Source organism: Macrotis lagotis, chromosome 2 (assembly GCF_037893015.1).
Source record: "Macrotis lagotis isolate mMagLag1 chromosome 2, bilby.v1.9.chrom.fasta, whole genome shotgun sequence".
Classification (NCBI taxonomy): domain Eukaryota; kingdom Metazoa; phylum Chordata; class Mammalia; order Peramelemorphia; family Peramelidae; genus Macrotis; species Macrotis lagotis.
In genome coordinates, this window is record NC_133659.1 from 164,583,910 (window position 1) to 164,602,187 (window position 18,278).

The 18,278-nt window shown below is 45.5% G+C and overlaps 1 protein-coding gene across 1 annotated transcript; it reads left to right on the forward strand.

The window, feature by feature from the left end:
* The first annotated feature begins 239 nt into the window (after positions 1-239).
* Positions 240-6,283, forward strand: ENTREP3 (endosomal transmembrane epsin interactor 3). Its single transcript, XM_074223314.1, has 12 exons — positions 240-956; positions 1,268-1,324; positions 1,557-1,667; positions 1,768-1,887; positions 2,064-2,171; positions 2,702-2,871; positions 2,989-3,088; positions 3,460-3,529; positions 4,124-4,657; positions 5,017-5,085; positions 5,188-5,441; positions 5,723-6,283. Exons 1-12 carry the CDS (start codon positions 735-737, stop codon positions 5,888-5,890), a joined length of 1,983 nt encoding a protein of 660 aa, XP_074079415.1. The 5' UTR covers positions 240-734; the 3' UTR covers positions 5,891-6,283.
* Positions 6,284-18,278: the final 11,995 nt, after the last annotated feature.

Here is an 18,278-nt window from a genome sequence, read left to right on the forward strand (position 1 = left end):
CTCCGGGGCCGGACTACAACTCCCAGACTGCCCCGCGCCGCGCCCCGCCCCGCCCCGCCCCCACTGCCTCCTGCCGGGACCTGCTGCAGCGCGAGCCTGGGGAGTGCAGCCGGGCCGGCCGCCCGGGGCCACGGCGCTGCAGCGGGGCCGGGCCCGGCCGAGAAGCCCCGGACCGCCCGGGACCCCGGCCCCTCCGCCCGCGGGCGCCGTCCAGCCGCTGTCCGGTCTCCGTCTCCCCGCTCCCTCCCGACCTCCCCACCCCCCAGACTCTCCCGTGCCCCGTCCGCCGGCGCTGCTGACACTTCTCTGGCATCCTAGAGCCTCCCTGCCGTCTCCGAGGGGGAACCTGGCCCCGCCCTGCGCCCTCCCCCACCCCCAGCCCTAGGGCGATGAAATGAACCGGTGCCCCCCTTCCCTGCGATCTGCCCCCGGGCATTGTGCCCACCCCCTGCCCGCTGTGGGGAGAGAGCCTCCCGCTGCCCCCACGTGACCTCCGTCCCCGGGGGACGAGCAGATTCCCCCCATCCCACCTCAGTCTCTTCAAGTGCCCTCTGACATCCCTCCAGCTGGAACAATTGGGCCATGCACCCTGGGACCCAGGCCCAGGGTGGGTTCTGTGGCTAAGGGGTGGGGGCAAGCGGAGAGAAGAAGGGAGTGGCTCTTGGTTTAATTGAGATGCCCTCAGGCACCAGGGGGGGACTACAACAGAGGCAAGCTCCACAGGGGTGGGCACAATGCCCTCACCCAGTGATTCAAGCCATTCACTGACCAGCCGGCCGAGTACCAGAGGCCTCACCCATCTCCGGCTCCACCGGCCTTGGCTCCAAGCTCTGCTCACCCTGGGGCTGGCCCAGGTGATCCTAGGCGTCCTGGTGGTCACCTTCAGCATGGTGGCTTCTTCAGTCACCTCCACAGAAAACATAAAGAGGTCCTACCCATCCTGGGCTGGCTTTTCGGTGAGTACTGGGGAATAAGGAGAGGTCCTTTGTTGTTTTTTCCCCACCTTCCCCTCCCCCAGCCTGAAATCCACATCCCTAACATCCTCCTCCCCACAGTCTACCTTTTCCCATTTCCTGACACTACCTGACAACTGCAGAAGGGACCTCCCTAGTACCCCATTGACCCATAACTCTCCAGGGACTTGGATCCTTCTGTCTCCATCTCTGACTGGGTTGGCACTGAAGGAAGGGGGAGGTAGGGAGAAGGGCTTGGAAATACCCCCCCTTATACCAGGTTGAGCCTGAGCCTGTGCCCACTCTGTCTCCAGCTGGCATTCTCAGGGGTAGTTGGCATCGTATCATGGAAGAGACCATTCACTCTGGTGGTAGGTACAAGGGGAGCAGTGCCCACTCATACCAACATTTACTCAGGACTCTGTGATGCCCAATGGGGGGATTGCCCACTAGTCTCCTCTAAGAGGAAACAACATCCACAGTGCCTGGTGGGTAGGATGTACCTTCTGGTAGCTCAGGTAGGGGTACCCACTGGGAGGCACGCTCCTGGGGACACCTGTGGTCCTCGCCCCTGCTCTCAGCCCAACCCCTCCGTGCCCCTAGATCTCCTTCTTCTCCCTGCTCTCCGTCCTCTGTGTTATGCTCAGCTTGGCTGGCTCCGTCCTATCCTGTAAGAATGCTCAGTTGGCACGGGATTTCCAAGAGTGCTCAATGGTAAGAAAAGAGGGAGAGCAAAGACCAGGAAGGTCCAGGGGGCTGGATACCTGACTTTGCCCCTAGCTCAAGCTTCTCCAATTTTGCCCCCTCAATCCAGGAAGGAAAAGTCTGTGTCTGCTGCCCTTCTTTTCACTTGCCCAGACCCTGCAGAGAGTCCGGACAGGAACTGAAAATATCCCTTAGTACAACATGTGCTGATGCTCTGGGGGCTCTCAAGGTGGGCACATCTCCCTGGTCCATCTCTGTGCCATTTTCTCAGGCCCTGGGCCCAGCTGTCTCCTCTGTCATCAAATGCTCACCTACCAAGGTTGCTGTTTGAGTTATCTCCAGCCCCCCCCATGCCCACTCTGCCCTTTCTGGGCACCCACCCACCTTCCTCCTCCATTTCCTCAGAACCTTCTCTTCAGTGTTTGCGGCCTCACCGTCTGCGCTGCCGTAGTCTGTGCTCTCTCTGCTATTGTTTGCTGCATCCAGATCTTCTCTCTCGACCTTGTACATACGGTGAGATGGTGGACACTGGGGCAAGAGAAGATCAGAGGGAATTTCGTGGAGGGGGAGTGTTGTTTGTGCTCTGAGAGCCATGGGGAGTCAGGGCTGAGGGTAAGGAGGGAGATGTCAGAGACCAGGAGTGTGTGTTTGGTGCTGCTGTTGGGGAGGGCATAGAAGGTCAGGAAGAACAGGTAGATTGAGGCCATGGCTGGCAGAAGACATGGCAGGCAAGAGGAGTGACCTTTGGGTGTGAGGTGGTTTTTGCCTAAAGGAGGCGTGTTCTGGAGAATTGGGGAGACCAAGAAGGAATTGAAGCTAGCTAGGGTGTGGCCCTAACAGTAACAACAACAAAAATAAGATTTATAAAGTACTTTAACATTTGCAAATTGCTTTGTACGCATTATTTCATTAGATCTAAATGGGTTCCAGAGGGTGGGACCAAAAGGAGAGAGATTGGGGTGGTGCCAGTAGAAGGGAGGGGCCAAGAGGAAAGGGGCTGCTGGGATTAGGACCCTTTGTGACTGTCCTTTTTCCCCATCCAGCTGGCTCCTGAGCACTCAGCCTCAGGCACTCTGGGGCCCCTGGGCTGTGTGTCTCCCCCAGCTCCTCTGCTCCATACCATGCTGGACCTGGAAGAATTTGTGCCCCCGGTGCCCCCACCTCCGTATTATCCCCCAGAGTATACCTGCAGCTCAGAGACTGATGCCCAGAGGTGGGGTAGGGGCAGGGAGCAAGGATTACCTAGAAGGGGGAAGGGGGGGGAGGGAGAAAATTGTGGAAGGAGGACTTGAAAGGGGTTCTAGGCTGATATCCTCCCCCATTCTCTCAGCATCACCTATAATGGATCCATGGACAGCCCAGTGCCTCTATACCCCACCGATTGCCCCCCATCGTATGAGGCTGTCATGGGACTTCGAGGAGATAGCCAGGTGAAGTGTGGATGAGGTTTGGACAGAGCTGAGAATGGAGGGAAGGGCATAGCTGGGGATCGGGGAGAGAGTAGCAGTAATAATGACAATAAATTCTCCTTGCTACTTAATCATTCACCAAACCCTTCCACATCATTGTTTCATTTCAAAGTAACCTCTGGAAGCAGGGCAGCATGTTTCTGTAACCTGTTCTAGGCAAACTGAAGCTCAGGGAGGTCACTCCCCCAAATTATACACCTACTTAATGGGAGAGCTGGAACTAGAACCTTGACCTTTTGCCTCCAAATCTAGAACTCTTTCTACTTCACCATAAATAGTTGGTGGATGGATGAACAGGGGAGCGAGTCCCTGATCCCTTTCTCTCTCCACAGGCCACCCTATTTGACCCCCAGCTTCATGATAGTTCCTGTATCTGTGATCGAGTGGCTTCCATTGTCGATGGTGAGAGGATGGGCTTAGGGTGTTTCACAAGAGGCAGCATCTTTCCAGATTGGTGGGTTTGAGGAGATCTCCTAAGGGGCAAAGCTTGAGTCAGTGACTTTAGGTTCCAAAATATTGGAATCATATAATTTTAGCTGCCAGGCAGTAGAGCAGGACTGGAAAGGAAACCCACCCTAAGAATTGGGAAACCAGAGGAAAAGGATACTTGGAGATTGGGGATCTGAGGGTATTTCTTCTGGAGCAAAGGTGTCAAACATCATCTGTGTGAATGTGACCCCACACCCTATGGAGTGTGGCTGGACCAGATTAAAATGTAATTGGAAGATATTTAACAAAATAAGTAAAAATATGATAAAATATAGATATTACATTTTAAAATGAAGTTAACATGCAGTCCACAGGGATTCTTAGGTATGGTTCTATTTGTGTTTGGTACCATTGCTCTGGAAGGTGAAGGGATAGAGTGTCACTTGGGATGGGACTGGGCTACTTTGATCATAATGATTATGGGAGACAGAGAGAAATTCCGAGGCTAGGACTGGGGCTGAGTGGTTCTTGTGCCTGGTGTCACCCTTGGGTACTTGGTGCCTACAGTGTCCATGGACAGTGGGTCCCTCGTGCTGTCAGCCATTGGAGACCTCCCTGGTGGCTCTAGCCCATCTGAGGACTCATGCCTTCTGGAGCTGCAGGGTTCTGTGCGTTCTGTGGACTATGTCCTCTTCCGATCCATCCAGCGTAGCCGGGCTGGCTACTGCCTCAGCCTGGACTGTGGTCTCCGAGGCCCTTTTGAGGATAGTCCCCTTCCCCCAAGACCACCCCGAGCTGCCCGATCCTACTCCTGCTCTGCCCCCGAAGCCCCACCCACACTGGGAGCCCCCACTACTGCCCGTAGCTGCCACCGGCTAGAAGGTTGGCCCCCCTGGGCTGGGCCATGCTTCCCGGAAATCCGTCGTCGAGGACCTCGGGGAGGTGGTCGAGGAGAAGCACCTCCAGCCCGACCACCTGCCCGCCGATTCAGTGACAGCTCGGGTTCCCTTACCCCTCCTGGGTACCGGCCTCCACAACCAGCTCCTGCCTTGCTGCTTCGATCCCATAGTGACCCAGGCATTGCCACCTCCAGCGAGACTGGTGAGGCACCTAATGGGTGGGAATTGGGGCACACGAGTGAGAGAGGAAAATTGAGGCCAGAGTATCAGAAAGAGGGTTGATTTTGGTGTCCAAGGGAATATAGGAGGGAGCAGATAAATAACTAAGGGAAGTGAGATTAACATTAGAGGAGGGTTCTACATTAAGGACATACAGGAAGTTTGGTTGAGGGACTACTTTCCAGGAGAGAGAGAGAGAGAGAGAGAGAGAGGTAGAAAGGGTCCTGGGGAAGGTACAAATGCTGTGTATGGTGGGGCTGATAAATAGAAAACCTGAAAAAATGATTTTGGCAGTCAGTCACAGAGAGAATTCACTTTTCTTTATTCTCTTCTCCTTTCTAGCTGACTTCAGGGACCTTTATACCAAAGTGCTTGAGGAGGAAGTTGTTTCTCTCTCCTCTGCAGACACAGGTCAGACACAAGTTGGGTTCTGAGTGGGCATGGAAGGGAGAGTGTGCACATTACTCATAAGGTGACCACTGTCTATCTTTCATCTTCCTTGTTGCTTTACAGGGCTCTGCTCTGAAGCCTGCCTCTTCCGCCTTGCCCCTTGCCCTTCCCCCAAGTTGCTGCGTGCCCGCTCAGCTGAAAAGCGGCGACCAGTGCCCACCTGGCGAAAGGTGCCCCTGCCTTCTGGGCCTGCGCCTGCCCACTCTTTGGGGGACTTAAAGGGCAGTTGGCCTGGTCGTGGCATTGTAACTCGTTTCCTGCAGATGTCCAGGAGGGTTCAGGAGTCCAGTGGACATGGTGTCCATGGTCATAAGCAGGTATGCATCAAGGGGATTTCAGTCAGCAAAACATAGCCCTCTGCCCACCTGACCCGTCCACCCACCTACATATTCCATCCTGACTATCTAAGACCATGGCTATGTACTATCCCTCTTGTCCTGGCTTTGCATCCTAGAATTCTACTCCAGTCTCACTGCATCTCATAGTGCTTTCTGAGACACTGAGATTCAGCGGAGAAGCAGTGACAGAACACAGACCTGACCTCACAGTCCAGGGGTATTGCTACAGTTTGATGCTACCCTTCAGTCTTCTTTTTTAGGTACAACGAAACCCTTGGGGCCGGCCTGGACGTGAAAGCCTCCATCTCCGAAGCTGCGGAGACCTCAGTTCTGGCTCATCCCTTCGCCGGCTTCTGTCTGGCCGTAGGCTAGAAAGAGCTACCCGCCCTCACAGTGTCAATGGGGGCAGCCAAGAAAGCGGGCTCTGAGTCCCCCCACTACCACCTGGCTCTGAACTGGGTTCTGTGCCACCCTGACACCCATCTAGGTCCAGGTGAACAGTGGGCCACATGCTACTGGCTGGCATTGGACCAGCTTCCATCACCGCCTCCTTGCACCAGTTGGCAAGAAAAAAATCTGCTGAATTTCCCTTGACCAGTGTCCCTCTCCTTCTTGGTTCTGGGTGGAGTGGGGGGAAACATTCCTTGCTGCTCATCTTCTCCCTTCCTCTCCAACCAGGAGAGCTTTGCTCATGCATTGCATGGGGCTACAGGGCCGTTGGGGGGAGGCTGCCTAGGGCTGTGCCCGCTTACAGCTAATACACGATGTGCGTGTGTTGGATGGAGGAAGAACCAATAAATACCTCTCCTCCCCTAAGTCTTGTATTGAGCACTCTGTCTCTCTCCTTCTCACACTCAGTTTATAACTGGTAGAACTAGGTATTAGAATCAAAGGCAAGGTACCCCCCACTGGTACCCCACTGATTCAAAGTCCTGGAGGTGTATTATAGTGCAAACAAGCATCTAAGGAGAGGAAGCCTGGAGCCTGCCACAGACTTGGTTTGGGAGAAGAGACTTCAAAAGAATACTGGTCTGCTGGGGATGGAACACTAACAATAATGATAGGATTTCCATAGTATTTTCTTTACAGATATATCTTATCCTCACAACAACCCAAGGGGAAGGGGGTGGAACAAATACTATTATCTGCATTTTACAGTTGGGAGGTAGTGCTTGAGGCTAGACTTGAACATATGTCTTCTGACTCTAAGTCCAACATGCTTTCTTCACTGGGCCCTCTTGCTGACCGGCCTGGAAGGCTACTGAGGTGCCTGCTAGGGTACCCTCAGAGCCAGGGGCTGGGCACAGTTCTGGGATGTGGAACAGCCTTCCCCGTGGCATCGTGAATAATTTAAGATCATAACAACTTCCGGCCTTCAGAGAGCAGGGAGGACTGGGGAGATGGGAAACAGGCTCAACAGGCCTGGGAACTAAGACCTTTTCAAACACAAGAAGATTAGGGAAGTTGGGCAGAAAGGCTACATGGTAGTGATTCTATCAGAGGAGAAAATGTGGCCGAAGTCTCACTTAGGCACATGTGGTTTTCCTTTTTCCCCTTCAGAGGAGAAATAATGGGGCTTGTGGAGAGAACTGGATTTAATGGGGGAACTGGGTCCTAAACTTGGCTCTATCACTTTGTACTGTGATACTTTGTGCAACACACCACACACAGAGACCCCTACCTACACACATGATCTCAGCTTCCCGTTTCCCCTCCACTACAATAAAGCTAAAACTAAATAGAAGCTCTTCGGTTCTTGAAGCGCTCATGGGGAAAGAGAAGGAGGAGAGACCACGAGCATGCTCAAGTCTCTCCCTGGACTGCTGAATTCTTTCCTCGGGTGTGGGTTCAGGACTACGCGTGCGCCCCAACAGGCCAATCTGACTGAAACTGGGCAGCAAGGTCTGTCTGTCATCCAAGAGGACCAATGAGGGAGTAAAAGAGCCTTCTCCACCCCCCACCCCACCCCCGCACAGCCTCTTCTTTTCATCCTTCTTCTGTCCCCAGGAGCCTCCCCCCACCCCCTTGGGCCCGGCTTTGCGTCGTCCCCGCCAGTCCTCGGCCTCTTTGTTTCGTGGGCAGATAGTCCGTCAGAGGCCGGGGCGGACCCTTCTCCCGGCTTGTCCTGCCTTCCCACTCTCTTGCCTTATAAAGGAGTTTTTCTTCAATCTCCCTCCTGGTGGGGCTGCTGCTTTGTTATAGTGTCTGGGCTCTCGTGTCCATGAAAGGTTTGATTCATAAAATTTTCCTCCGCCTTCGAGCACCCCGAATTTTATTTCTCGGTTTGGGAAGCAAAAGAGCAATTGGCAGACAGGGAACCAAGTTTCCGTGCCAGCTCACCTTGGCCAATTCACCTGCCTGCTCTGCGTCTTACCCCAGAATGTAAACGATTTGCACAAACTCCTAGTTGATAAAAGTCTAAAACGTTCCAGGATGGAGTAGATTTCTTTTGTGCTGCCACGGGATCCCTTTGCTCTTACCTTGATCACCTTGTTCTGCAACCAATTCTCAGGAAGTGGGGATTTTCTGATTAACGACCGCTTTCAGAGATGCAGAGTTGGACATACGCTCTCTGCGGCTGGCCACGTCCTCCTCTCTATTCAACTGTTGCTGAAGCCACCCCAGACCAGAGGAACACAATTTTGTTTTGTTTTTCCCCTTCTCTCTTTCCTTTTCTTTCTTTCTTTCTTTCTTTCTTTCTTTCTTTCTTTCTTTCTTTCTTTCTTTCTTTCTTTCTTTCTTTCTTTCTTTCTTTCTTTCTTTCTTTCTTTCTTTCTTTCTTTCTTTCTTTCCCTTTCTTAGCACAGGTGCAAAGAAACAGCGGAGCCTCTTTAGATGCTGCAGCTGGTGCAGCGAGCTGGGTGTGGTCGCTCACATTGATCCTTTCTGTCAGCATTTGATCAGCACCCAACACCACAAGGTGCCTTCAGATTTTGAAGGAAGTAGAATTTTGGAACATTTCATCTATCCCACCCCCACATTTTTCAGATGAGAAAACCAAATGCCCCGGGGTTTATAAATGTTAGTTATTACTAAGTGACTTGCCAGAGTTCCTATGGTCTACTAGAACCAGGGGCTGGAAACAACCACTTCAGTTATTTACCCCTGCTGCCTCTCGGAAGAAATGGGTCTTTTATTTATGAAACATTTATTACCTACATAGCAGACCCGTCCAGAAGGAGAGAAAGCAAGGAGATTGGCTAGAAGACTGGCCTTGTGGTCAGAAAGATGGGAGACTGGCATGAACTGTTTCTGCTATGAAAGGCAATCTGGTCCAATAGATAGAGCTGCCCTCAGGGTGAGCAAGACTTGGGTTTGAGTCAACACTGATATGTGACTGTGGACAAGTTACTTTACCTGCTTAATGGCCCCAGGGGAACTCTCTAAGACTATAAATTGAAGAACCCATGAGTATCTGCACTGGGAGAGGAAGTTTCTTGGCACATGCTCTACAGAAACGGCTTTTATCTGTGCCAGGTACTTTGACCTAGGTAGCCTGACAATCAATGCCCTGAAGGTACATACATTCTAATGGAATGAGGCCACAGAGAAAGTGAGGGTGAGGGAATATAGGAAGCAAGATAAGGTGACGGCTCACTTATCAAAACCAGGGATTTAAGAGAGAGAGAGTTCCAGGATGGGAGGAAGAAAATGCTAATCAGGATAAAGGGGCTAAGGTGTAAAGATGACTGGGAAGCAAATGAAAGGGAATCACATACAAATATGAATGAGATGGGGCTAATCTTAGAAACTATAGAGGGGCGGCAATGGATAGAGCACTAGTCCTGGAGTCAGGAGGATCTGAGTTCAAATCTGTCTCAGACCCTTAATAATTACCTAGCTGCGTGATCTTGGGCAAGTCACTAAAATCAATGCCTTGCAAAATAAAAAAAGAAACTAGAAAAGTTAATAATTTGAGCTAGGGCATCTAGTTAGCATGGTAAGGAGAGTGCTGGACTTGGAGTCCAGGAAGAGCTGAGTTCAATTCCAGAGTCAGACACTTGCTACCTGTGTGATATGTTGGGCAAGACTTAATTATGTTTGCCTTAATTTTCTCATTTGTAAAATGAGCTGGAGAAGGAAATGGCAAATCACTCCAGTATCTCTGCCAGGAAAATTTCAAATGGGGTCATGAAGAGTCAGACATTACTAAAATGACTGATTAACATCAACAAATATTGAGTTAAGTTGTTTAACTTATCCACTATTCTGTTCCTGTTTTTTCAGTCAAGATGGGTGTATACATGTCATCACGAAGCCAACACCTAGAGAGAGCAAGGTTGCTTATGAACAAGTACAAAGTAATTAGGGATATAACTAAGTTTGAATGATTAGAGTGAAGTGATATATCAGGGAGGCATCAATTAACAAGCTTTCTGTACACTCATAGTGACACATTTAAATAGCATTTTACAGCTTCCTTGTTCTATTTTTCTTTTCAATTATATATCCCAGCTCCCTTACTTGACTATAAGCTTCTTCAGGGCACAAGGACCATATCTGAAATTTAATGATGTTCCCAAAATCACACAATACATATAAAAAGGCAAAAGGATATAAAAAGCCAACTAGTTAGCACAGTGAATAGATCATTAGACCTGAATTCAAATTCTGCTTGAGACACTGACTAGTGCATTCTTAATCTTGTTTTGCCTCAGTTCCTCATCTGTAAAATGAGTTGGAAATGGAAATGGCAAAACCCTCCAGTATCTTTGCCAAAAAATGCATACAGGTTTACAAATTTTCAGATACAAATGAAAATGACTGAACAACAATAAAAATTTCACAGGGTTTGTGTGAGGATCAAATGATGAAACATTTGTATTATATAAGTTCTAGATCTTTATTATTATAGACAGATAGAAGACAGAGAAAATGCTCTGAGAGGGAGTTCTGCCACCCTTTTTCACTTTGAATTTTCCCTCTTCTGTAAATTGAGAGGGCGAGATCAGAAGACCTCAATGTCTTGGATAAAGGCATAAATGGTCTATCAAACCTGCAAATGAAACCAAACAAAGATGGAGGATTAATATGTTGGAAGACTGAATCCAAACAGATTTAAAAAGAGATTTTTAGAATTTGATTTTGAGTCTTTACAAGATATCACTTAATAGGATAAATATAAGTTCTAAAGCTGGATTTTAAAAATCAATTTCAGAGATGCAAACTAGAGGAGTTATATGACTTGATATCAGTTTGTAGATCTGGAAATTTTAGTGACATGTGAATTCAAAATGAGGAAATCATGTGATGTGGCAAACATCAATTTGAATGCAATTTTAGGCTGAATTAAGAGAAATTTTCTAGGCTAGAACTAGCACCTCACTAGAAGTCTCCAAGTAAAAGCTAAATGACCATATACTGAAGACATTGTATATGAGATTCTTGTTCATCTCTGAATTTGATTAGATGACTTCAGATGTCCTTTTTTGTGACTATATCACAGAATCACAGAATTTGAGAGTTGAAAGAGATCTCAGGGGTCGTCTTCTCCAACTCCCTACTAGAACATATTTTCTCTTGGTAGAGGTTTTAAAAGAGGAACCCACCACCTCTCAAGGAAATCTAGTAGGGGCAGCTAGATGTTATAGTGGATAGAGCCTTAACCAAGTTCAAATCTAGCTTCAGACATTTAGTAGCTGTGTGATCTTGAGCAAGACCCTTAATTCTGATTGTCTCAAAACACACACACACACACACACACACACACACACACACACATCTCAAAAAAAAATCAAAGAAAGCACTTAATTCCATTTTTGGAAAACTCTAGATTATTGTTTTCCTAACATCAAGTCTAAAATATAAGCTAGTTTCTTTGCAAAAATCACCCAGTACTCTGGAATCAAATAGAACAAATCAAATCTCTCTCTCTTTCTCTTCCCTGTGACAATCCTTTAAATACTCAAACACAATTCTTATATTTCTACAGGTTCAATTCTTTCAACTAATCCTTGTATGTCATGTGCTCCAGGCACTTCCCCATCCTGGCTGTCTTCCTTTAAATACACAACACTCCCCATGAAGTCTAATAAGAGCAGAGTATTACTCTCTTGTGACTTATGCACATCACTTCACCACTATAGACCTTGGTTTCCTCCTTTGTAAGATGAAAAGACTGAACCAGATGACCTGTAGGGTCCCTTCCCACTCTAAATATATGATTCTATGACTTGTCCCAAGTGATGAAATGTTTAACATGACAATGAGTAATGAATGGAAGTCTCCTGATACCAGCCTAGTGCTCTTTCCAGTAGAAACCACTTTCAAATACAACTTTAAAGTTTACAAAGATGTTCTCTGAGGGTAGATGATACAGATTATTCTAAAATTCTATTCATCAGTTCCAAATTTTCTTCCTCCTCCACCCATTGAGAAGGCAAGAAAAAGGGAACCTATTACAAATATGTTTGGTCATGCAAAACAAAGGACCATATTAAATTAAATATCTTCTAAAAAAAGGTAATAAAAAAGAAATAAAAGAGAATATGCTTCAGCAGATGAGGAAACTTGGAGACAGAGAAGTGATGTGATGCACAGGACTACAAAGCTGATAATTATCACATTTTAAAGATGAAGTCATTATTACTGACTCCAAGACAAATGCCCTCTTCGCATTACACAATGATGGCACCCATAGACTGTTCTCTGTCTTCAGAAGCATCATCTTTAAGGACAAGAATGAATAAGGGATGATGAAAAATGTTCTCCACCTCCAGAGAGGGAACTAATGAACTCTGAGTCCAGCTGGAAGCATACTTTTAAAAAACTTTTTTTCTTGTTTTGTGTGTGTGTGTGTGTGTGTGTGTGTGTGTGTGTGTGTGTTCTTTTAAAACAAAGGTAATATGGATATATTCTTTGCATATAATTGATTTCATATTGCTTGCCTCTAAAGGAGTATGGGATAGACAGAGGGAAGAAAAGAATTTGGAACTCAAAATGTTTAAAAATGAATATTTAAAAATTTTTTTTAAATTTTACATGTAATTTACATTATTTATAAATAAAAGATGGAACTCATATTCAGCTAAAACAGCTGCTTTAGGCTACAAACATCTAGACAAGTTGCCATCAAGCCATCACTCCAGCTTTTTTGAGCAAGTGAACCAAAAAACTACGCAGAGAGGTAACAATGCTAGAAGGGGATCTTGTCCCCAAATATGAGAAAAAGTGGTAAAATAACCCAACTGAAAAGAATTAAAGATATGGTTTGATAGGCACATCACAAAAATTAGGACACAATCCTGATCTCCAAGAAGCTCCCTCCTGCATACATAGGTCTTACAAACAGAAGGGAGGAGGAGGAACAGGTCCAAGCTAATATCCTGAATTCTATAGAGGCATTTTCTTTCAGTTTTGACATCCTCTCATCTACTACAATCAAAGCACCAGGATAAGGCATGGACAGGTTCTGGAGGGAAATCTGAGTGCTAAATGGCACACTTACCTTCATTCTCAGACTAGCCAATTATTCAATGTCCAGAAATTGATGTCATTCTATGCCTTTTCTGGTAGGAAGCTGCTTATATAAAAAAGATCCCACCCTTCCAAAATCCAACAATTGGATTAGGTCCAGGGCAGTGGAATTTCAAATATAGACTACCCAACAAGACTTATACTTGTCCTACTCCTCCACCATTCCAAAGAGGTCAGTGAAGGAAGGCTCCACAAGGGCACAATCACATAGATAATCAGATTTGAAAAGGGATGTTTAGAAGTTATCCTGTCAAACAGCTTGGAGAATAATGAGGCCCACTAAGATCCAGTAAACTGGTCTAAATTCAGATAGATGAGTCCTGAAGAAAATTAGCAGGGTGGAACAAGTTCCTAGGTCTCTAGATTCCAAGAACATTGTTCTTTCCTATTCAGTCCCTGGAAGAGATTTGAATCATAGGGGTTGGAGCTACAACTCCAGGAACCTATTTGGAAATGGAAGCTATTGCCTAATTGAAGTAGGGCCAGCCCTGAGGGCTTTTGGGAAGTTTGGAAAGTCTCTTCTTCAAAAGAAACCAAACACCAAGGAACATTTATTAAGTAACTATTATGTATCAGGCACTGAGCAGTTGAAAAGTATAAAGTAGATATTGTAGTAGAACTAGGCAGATTTAGCAACAGTTATCAATAACAAGCTTTGTGACTGGTCAAATTACTTTGCCTCTCTCTGGCTCATTTTACTCAACTGTAATCTGAGGGAGCTGGACTAGATAATCTAGATTATCTAAAATTTAATAATCAGAAATAAAGGGGAGAGGTAGAGTTCCTTGAAAGCAATGACTACAGTTATCCCCTAATTCTGCCCCCCCCATTTGGAAAACCCTTGTAAAATCTCTTCATGGCAGAAAAGTCTGAATTATTATAATATTGAGATAAAATATATTGATATTATAAAATACTACACATATATCTGCTGATGCATTTCTGATATTGTAAACTTTTCCTGTAGCATCTGTGGCATCTGCAAAACTATCAAAAAAATTCCCATTTAACGTTTTTTTTAATAAGGCAATGGGGTTATTAAGTGGCTTGCCCAAGGTCACGATTAGGCAATTATTAAGTGTCTGAGGCAGGATTTGAACTCAGGTACTCCTGCCCCCAGGGCCGGTGCTCTATCCACTGCACCACCTAACCATCCCTCCCATTTAATTTCTTATGTCAACCACGATATTTTGAAACTTCAGTGGGGAAAGTCACATTGTTGAAGTGATTACTATTTCCTTTTTGTTTGCTCTCTTCTTCCCAAGAACAGTGACTTGCATAGAGCAGATGCTTAATAAATGTTTGTTGCATTAAATGGAATCATTTGGGGCCTCAAGCTTCTCCCTCATAGTAACCTAGGCTGGTTCTTTAAGGACATAGTCGTCCATAGTCTGGTGTTGGGTCAATACTCAAAGTCTTTTCAGCCTAGGACTACATGTGGGAACCTGTTCCCTTGAGTGCTATCTAATCAAAGGGTACTTCCAATGTGTGAAGTCCAAGGCTGGAATGAGATTCCTGGGTGCAGAGCTTTTTGGGGGTGTAGGAGAGAACATCTGGGGAGCTGGAATGCAACCTAGGACGTATATCCACCTAGATGTCAACAAAGCCAAGGTACCTCTAGTTCGATGTTTAATTCTAAAGAAACCAGACTTTATCAAATATATGTTGAGGGATATCAGTCAGCACATATTTATTGAGCAGCATTTATGTCAGGTAAGATAGCTAGGTGACTCAATGCACAGAGAACTGGGACTAGAGTCAGGAAGATCTGAGTTCAAATTCATCTTCAAATACTTGCTGTATGGTCCTAGGTAAGTCACTTAACCTGTTCTTAACTTACTGGAGAAGGACACAACAAATCACTCTAGTGCCTTTGTCAAGAAAACTTCATGGATAGTATTGGTATACTGTGGATAGTTAGACATAACTGAACAACATATGCCAAGTGAACATGCTAATGCTGAGAGAAAAGATGTGCCTAAGTGAAGCTGCATCCTAGTTTTAACTAGCATGAGGTGAACAGGGCTTTGCCCCAGGATGACAACTGAGTGTGGTGTCCACTCACATACAATGTAGATTTTCAAGAGTGCCATAGATGAGATATGGGGGTGCTTTGCAGTGTTTTCTCTAAAGAATAAAGGCAGGTAGGCAGTGCAGTGGATAAAGCACCAGCCTTGGAAACAGGAGGACAGGAGTTGGAATATGGCCTCAGATACTTGATTCTTACTATTTCTGTGACCCTGGGTAAGTCACTTAACCCTCATTGTCTCACATCCAGTCATCCTGATTCATATCTGGCCACTGGACTCAGATGACTCTAGAGGAAAAAGTGAGTACAGCACCCTTTTACTTAAATCCAGTTCATTACATCCCTGATATGGTGATCTTATTCGAAAATGGACACCACAGAGGGGCGACTAGGTGGTGCAGTGGATAAAGCACTGGCCCTGGAGTCAGGAGTACCTGGGTTCAAATCCAGTCTCAGACACTTAATAATTACCTAGCTGTGTGGCCTTGGGCAAGCCACTTAATCCCCGTTGCCTTGCAAAAAAAAAAAGAAAGAAAGAAAATAGACAACATAATCTCTAAAAAACTATGACACAAATTGTCTCCAAAACATTATAATTCACAAATGGTCTCCAAGCCAAGCAAAAAAAAATTTTTTTTTTGAGGAAGAGGCATGCTCCCTAGTCCATTCTCCCTTCCTAAGGGAGGCAGGGTGTTAAGCTAGGTGAAACTAGGGTCTTATAGAGGGTAAGAAATAATGGTGTATTTCTAACAGAATATGTTAATTTTGTGGTGCAGGGAAGAGTTTGTTACTTTGAGAGGGCTACATAACCTGGTGGAACTGAATATATGGTTACACAGAATGCATACAGAAAAGTGCACTGGGGGGGGGGTCTTAATGTATGATAATGATATTATAATTAGCTTGATTCCAACATAAATTCACCCAAGGACAGCAAAGAAGAGTAGTGCTTATCTAAAGAAAGTTCCTTTTGTTATTTATGGTCCAGGGTCCAGGTCTCCATCCTATTGTTGCTGCTTTCTTATTGACTGGCCTTGGGCGTATGTCTAAACAGTTCTATGTGTCCAGGTGATGTGCATTTAAGTCAAGGTGTAACTTTTCTATTCCAGTGAGGCCCCATGTAGGAGTCAGAAAATTGGGTCTTGGGTAGAACCCCATCTCCATTATGCCTCTCTTATGGCCCTTCCCCCAACCTTTAAAGAAACTATGGCCAGCCTACTCTATCTGTTATCAGTTTTACAACTTTTTTCCACTTCTGGTGAGGAGAAAATTGCTAGTTGAAGCTCTACATAACACATCCAGCAACCCAATTACTAACCCAGAACCTGATAACTCTATTTTTTTTGGGGGGGGGTGTTGCAAGGCAATGGGGTTAAGTGACTTGCCCAAGATTACACAACTAGGTAATTATTAAATGTCTGAGGTCAAATTTGAACTCAGGTTCTCCTGACTCCAGGGCCTGTGCTCTATCCATTCGACACCTAGCTACCCCTTGTTTACTGTATTTCAACAGAATTGGTTTCCTTTGTCATTCTATGTATTTTATGCATTTAAAAACATAATTCTGGGGCAGCCAGGTGATACAATGAATAGAGCAATGGTCCTGAAGTCAGGAAGACCTGAGTTCAAATTTGACCTTAGACACTTACTAGTTGTGTGACCCTAGGGCAAGTCACTTAACCCTGATTGCCTCCAAAAATAATAAACATGATCCTGAAAAGAGGTCCACATAGCTTTCACAAGACTGCCCCAGGAGTCCATAACACACAAAAAGATCAGAACTCCTAATATAGCCTTACCGCCTCCTTTTACAGATAAGGAGTCTTGAGGTCAGAGAAGGAACCTGCCAGGCTAAAGTTCACAGTTAGCTGTCTGCATAGCCAAGGATAGAACTTGAAGCTCTGGTGTCTTCAGCCAAGGTTTTCTCATTATATAACTTCATATTTGTACATGATAGTCACCTGGAAAACTTTATTTAGCAACTTAGCTGGGTATTGCCTTGAAAAAAAGAACATTAAGGAAATGCTTTTGTTTCTAGACAAATAATCCTAGTGATCGGAAAGTACTTGATTTACAAATAGAAACTTTAACACTGTTACAGTACATTAGCTGGTATACTGACTTGAATTATTGAATTTTCCATGTGGTTTTATTATGGGGAGATAAGACATAACTTCTTGATAATTAGGTTGTAATCTCCCCTAAGGGGAGATTGTCTTTTTTTTTTTTAGGTTTTTGCAAGGCAAATGGGGTTAAGTGGCTTGCCTAAGGCCACACAGCTAGGTCATTATTAAGTGTCCGAGACCAGATTTAAACCCAGGGACTCCTGACTCCAGGGCTAGTGTTCTATCCACTGTACCACCTAGCCTTCTCTATCCTCTGTTTTCTAGGGGTACTCAACAAATATTGAGTTAGGTGGTGAATTGGATAGAGTGCTAGGTCTGAAGTCAGAAAGATTCATCTTCCTGAGTTCAAATATGAACTCAGACACTGTGTCACTGTGTGACCCTAAGCAAGTTAAACATGTTTGATCCAGTTTCCTCTTCTGTAAAATGAATTGAAGAAGGAAATGGCAAACCATTTTGCCAAGAAAAACCCAAATGGAGTCATAAAGAGTCAAACACAACTGAAAAATTATTGAAATGATGAAATTAATAACAATTAGTTATTCTAATATTCCATTTCTAAGATTATCAATGGCATGTGATTGTGATCAGAGGATTAAACCTATTTTACTTGAGAGAAATAGGACCAAAGGTAGGAAGTTGCAAAATGTAATGTTCCCTTTAGGAAGCTTATATTCTTCCTTCTGGAGATGTTATGAAAGGAATTCATATTTAAGGTATGAAGTCAGACTGGATGACTTCTGAATTTCCTTCCCACTCTAAAATCCTGAGTCTATGACTTCTTTTCAAGTTACTTCATTTGTAAAAATGATGGAGTTGAACTAGTTGTATGATCTGTAAGGTCATTAGAGGGTTAGACTAGATGTCCTCCAGGGCCTTCCCACATCTGGTAGTGATTTCATCCTGACAAGACACCGAATCACAAGCCCCTTCCTCCTCACCAACTACTACCACCAGAGTCAGGGTGACAGAGCTGTAGCCTCTACTTTTCCAGCCTAGCATTATGACTATATGATTATATGTGTTGAATCCCTTAGCATTGAGTGAGGAAGTCAGTGGTGTGAATTTAGGAAGAGATCCATTTTCTTTTCAACTTGAGTCAAACAAAAATAAGAAATTCAGGCTTCAGGTAGGATGATAGGATTTAGGGTTTGGAAGGGCCCTCATAACATCCATCCCTTCATT

What these genes read in the sequence shown, in the direction of transcription:
- ENTREP3 (XM_074223314.1), top strand. Translation starts at nt 735, where the DNA reads ATGCCCTCACCCAGTGATTCAAGCCATTCACTGACCAGCCGGCCGAGT. An exon ending in ATGCTCTGGGGGCTCTCAAG is followed by an intron (nt 1,888 to 2,063) that starts GTGGGCACATCT and finishes CCATTTCCTCAG; the next exon opens with AACCTTCTCTTCAGTGTTTG. An exon ending in TCAGAGACTGATGCCCAGAG is followed by an intron (nt 2,872 to 2,988) that starts GTGGGGTAGGGG and finishes CCATTCTCTCAG; the next exon opens with CATCACCTATAATGGATCCA.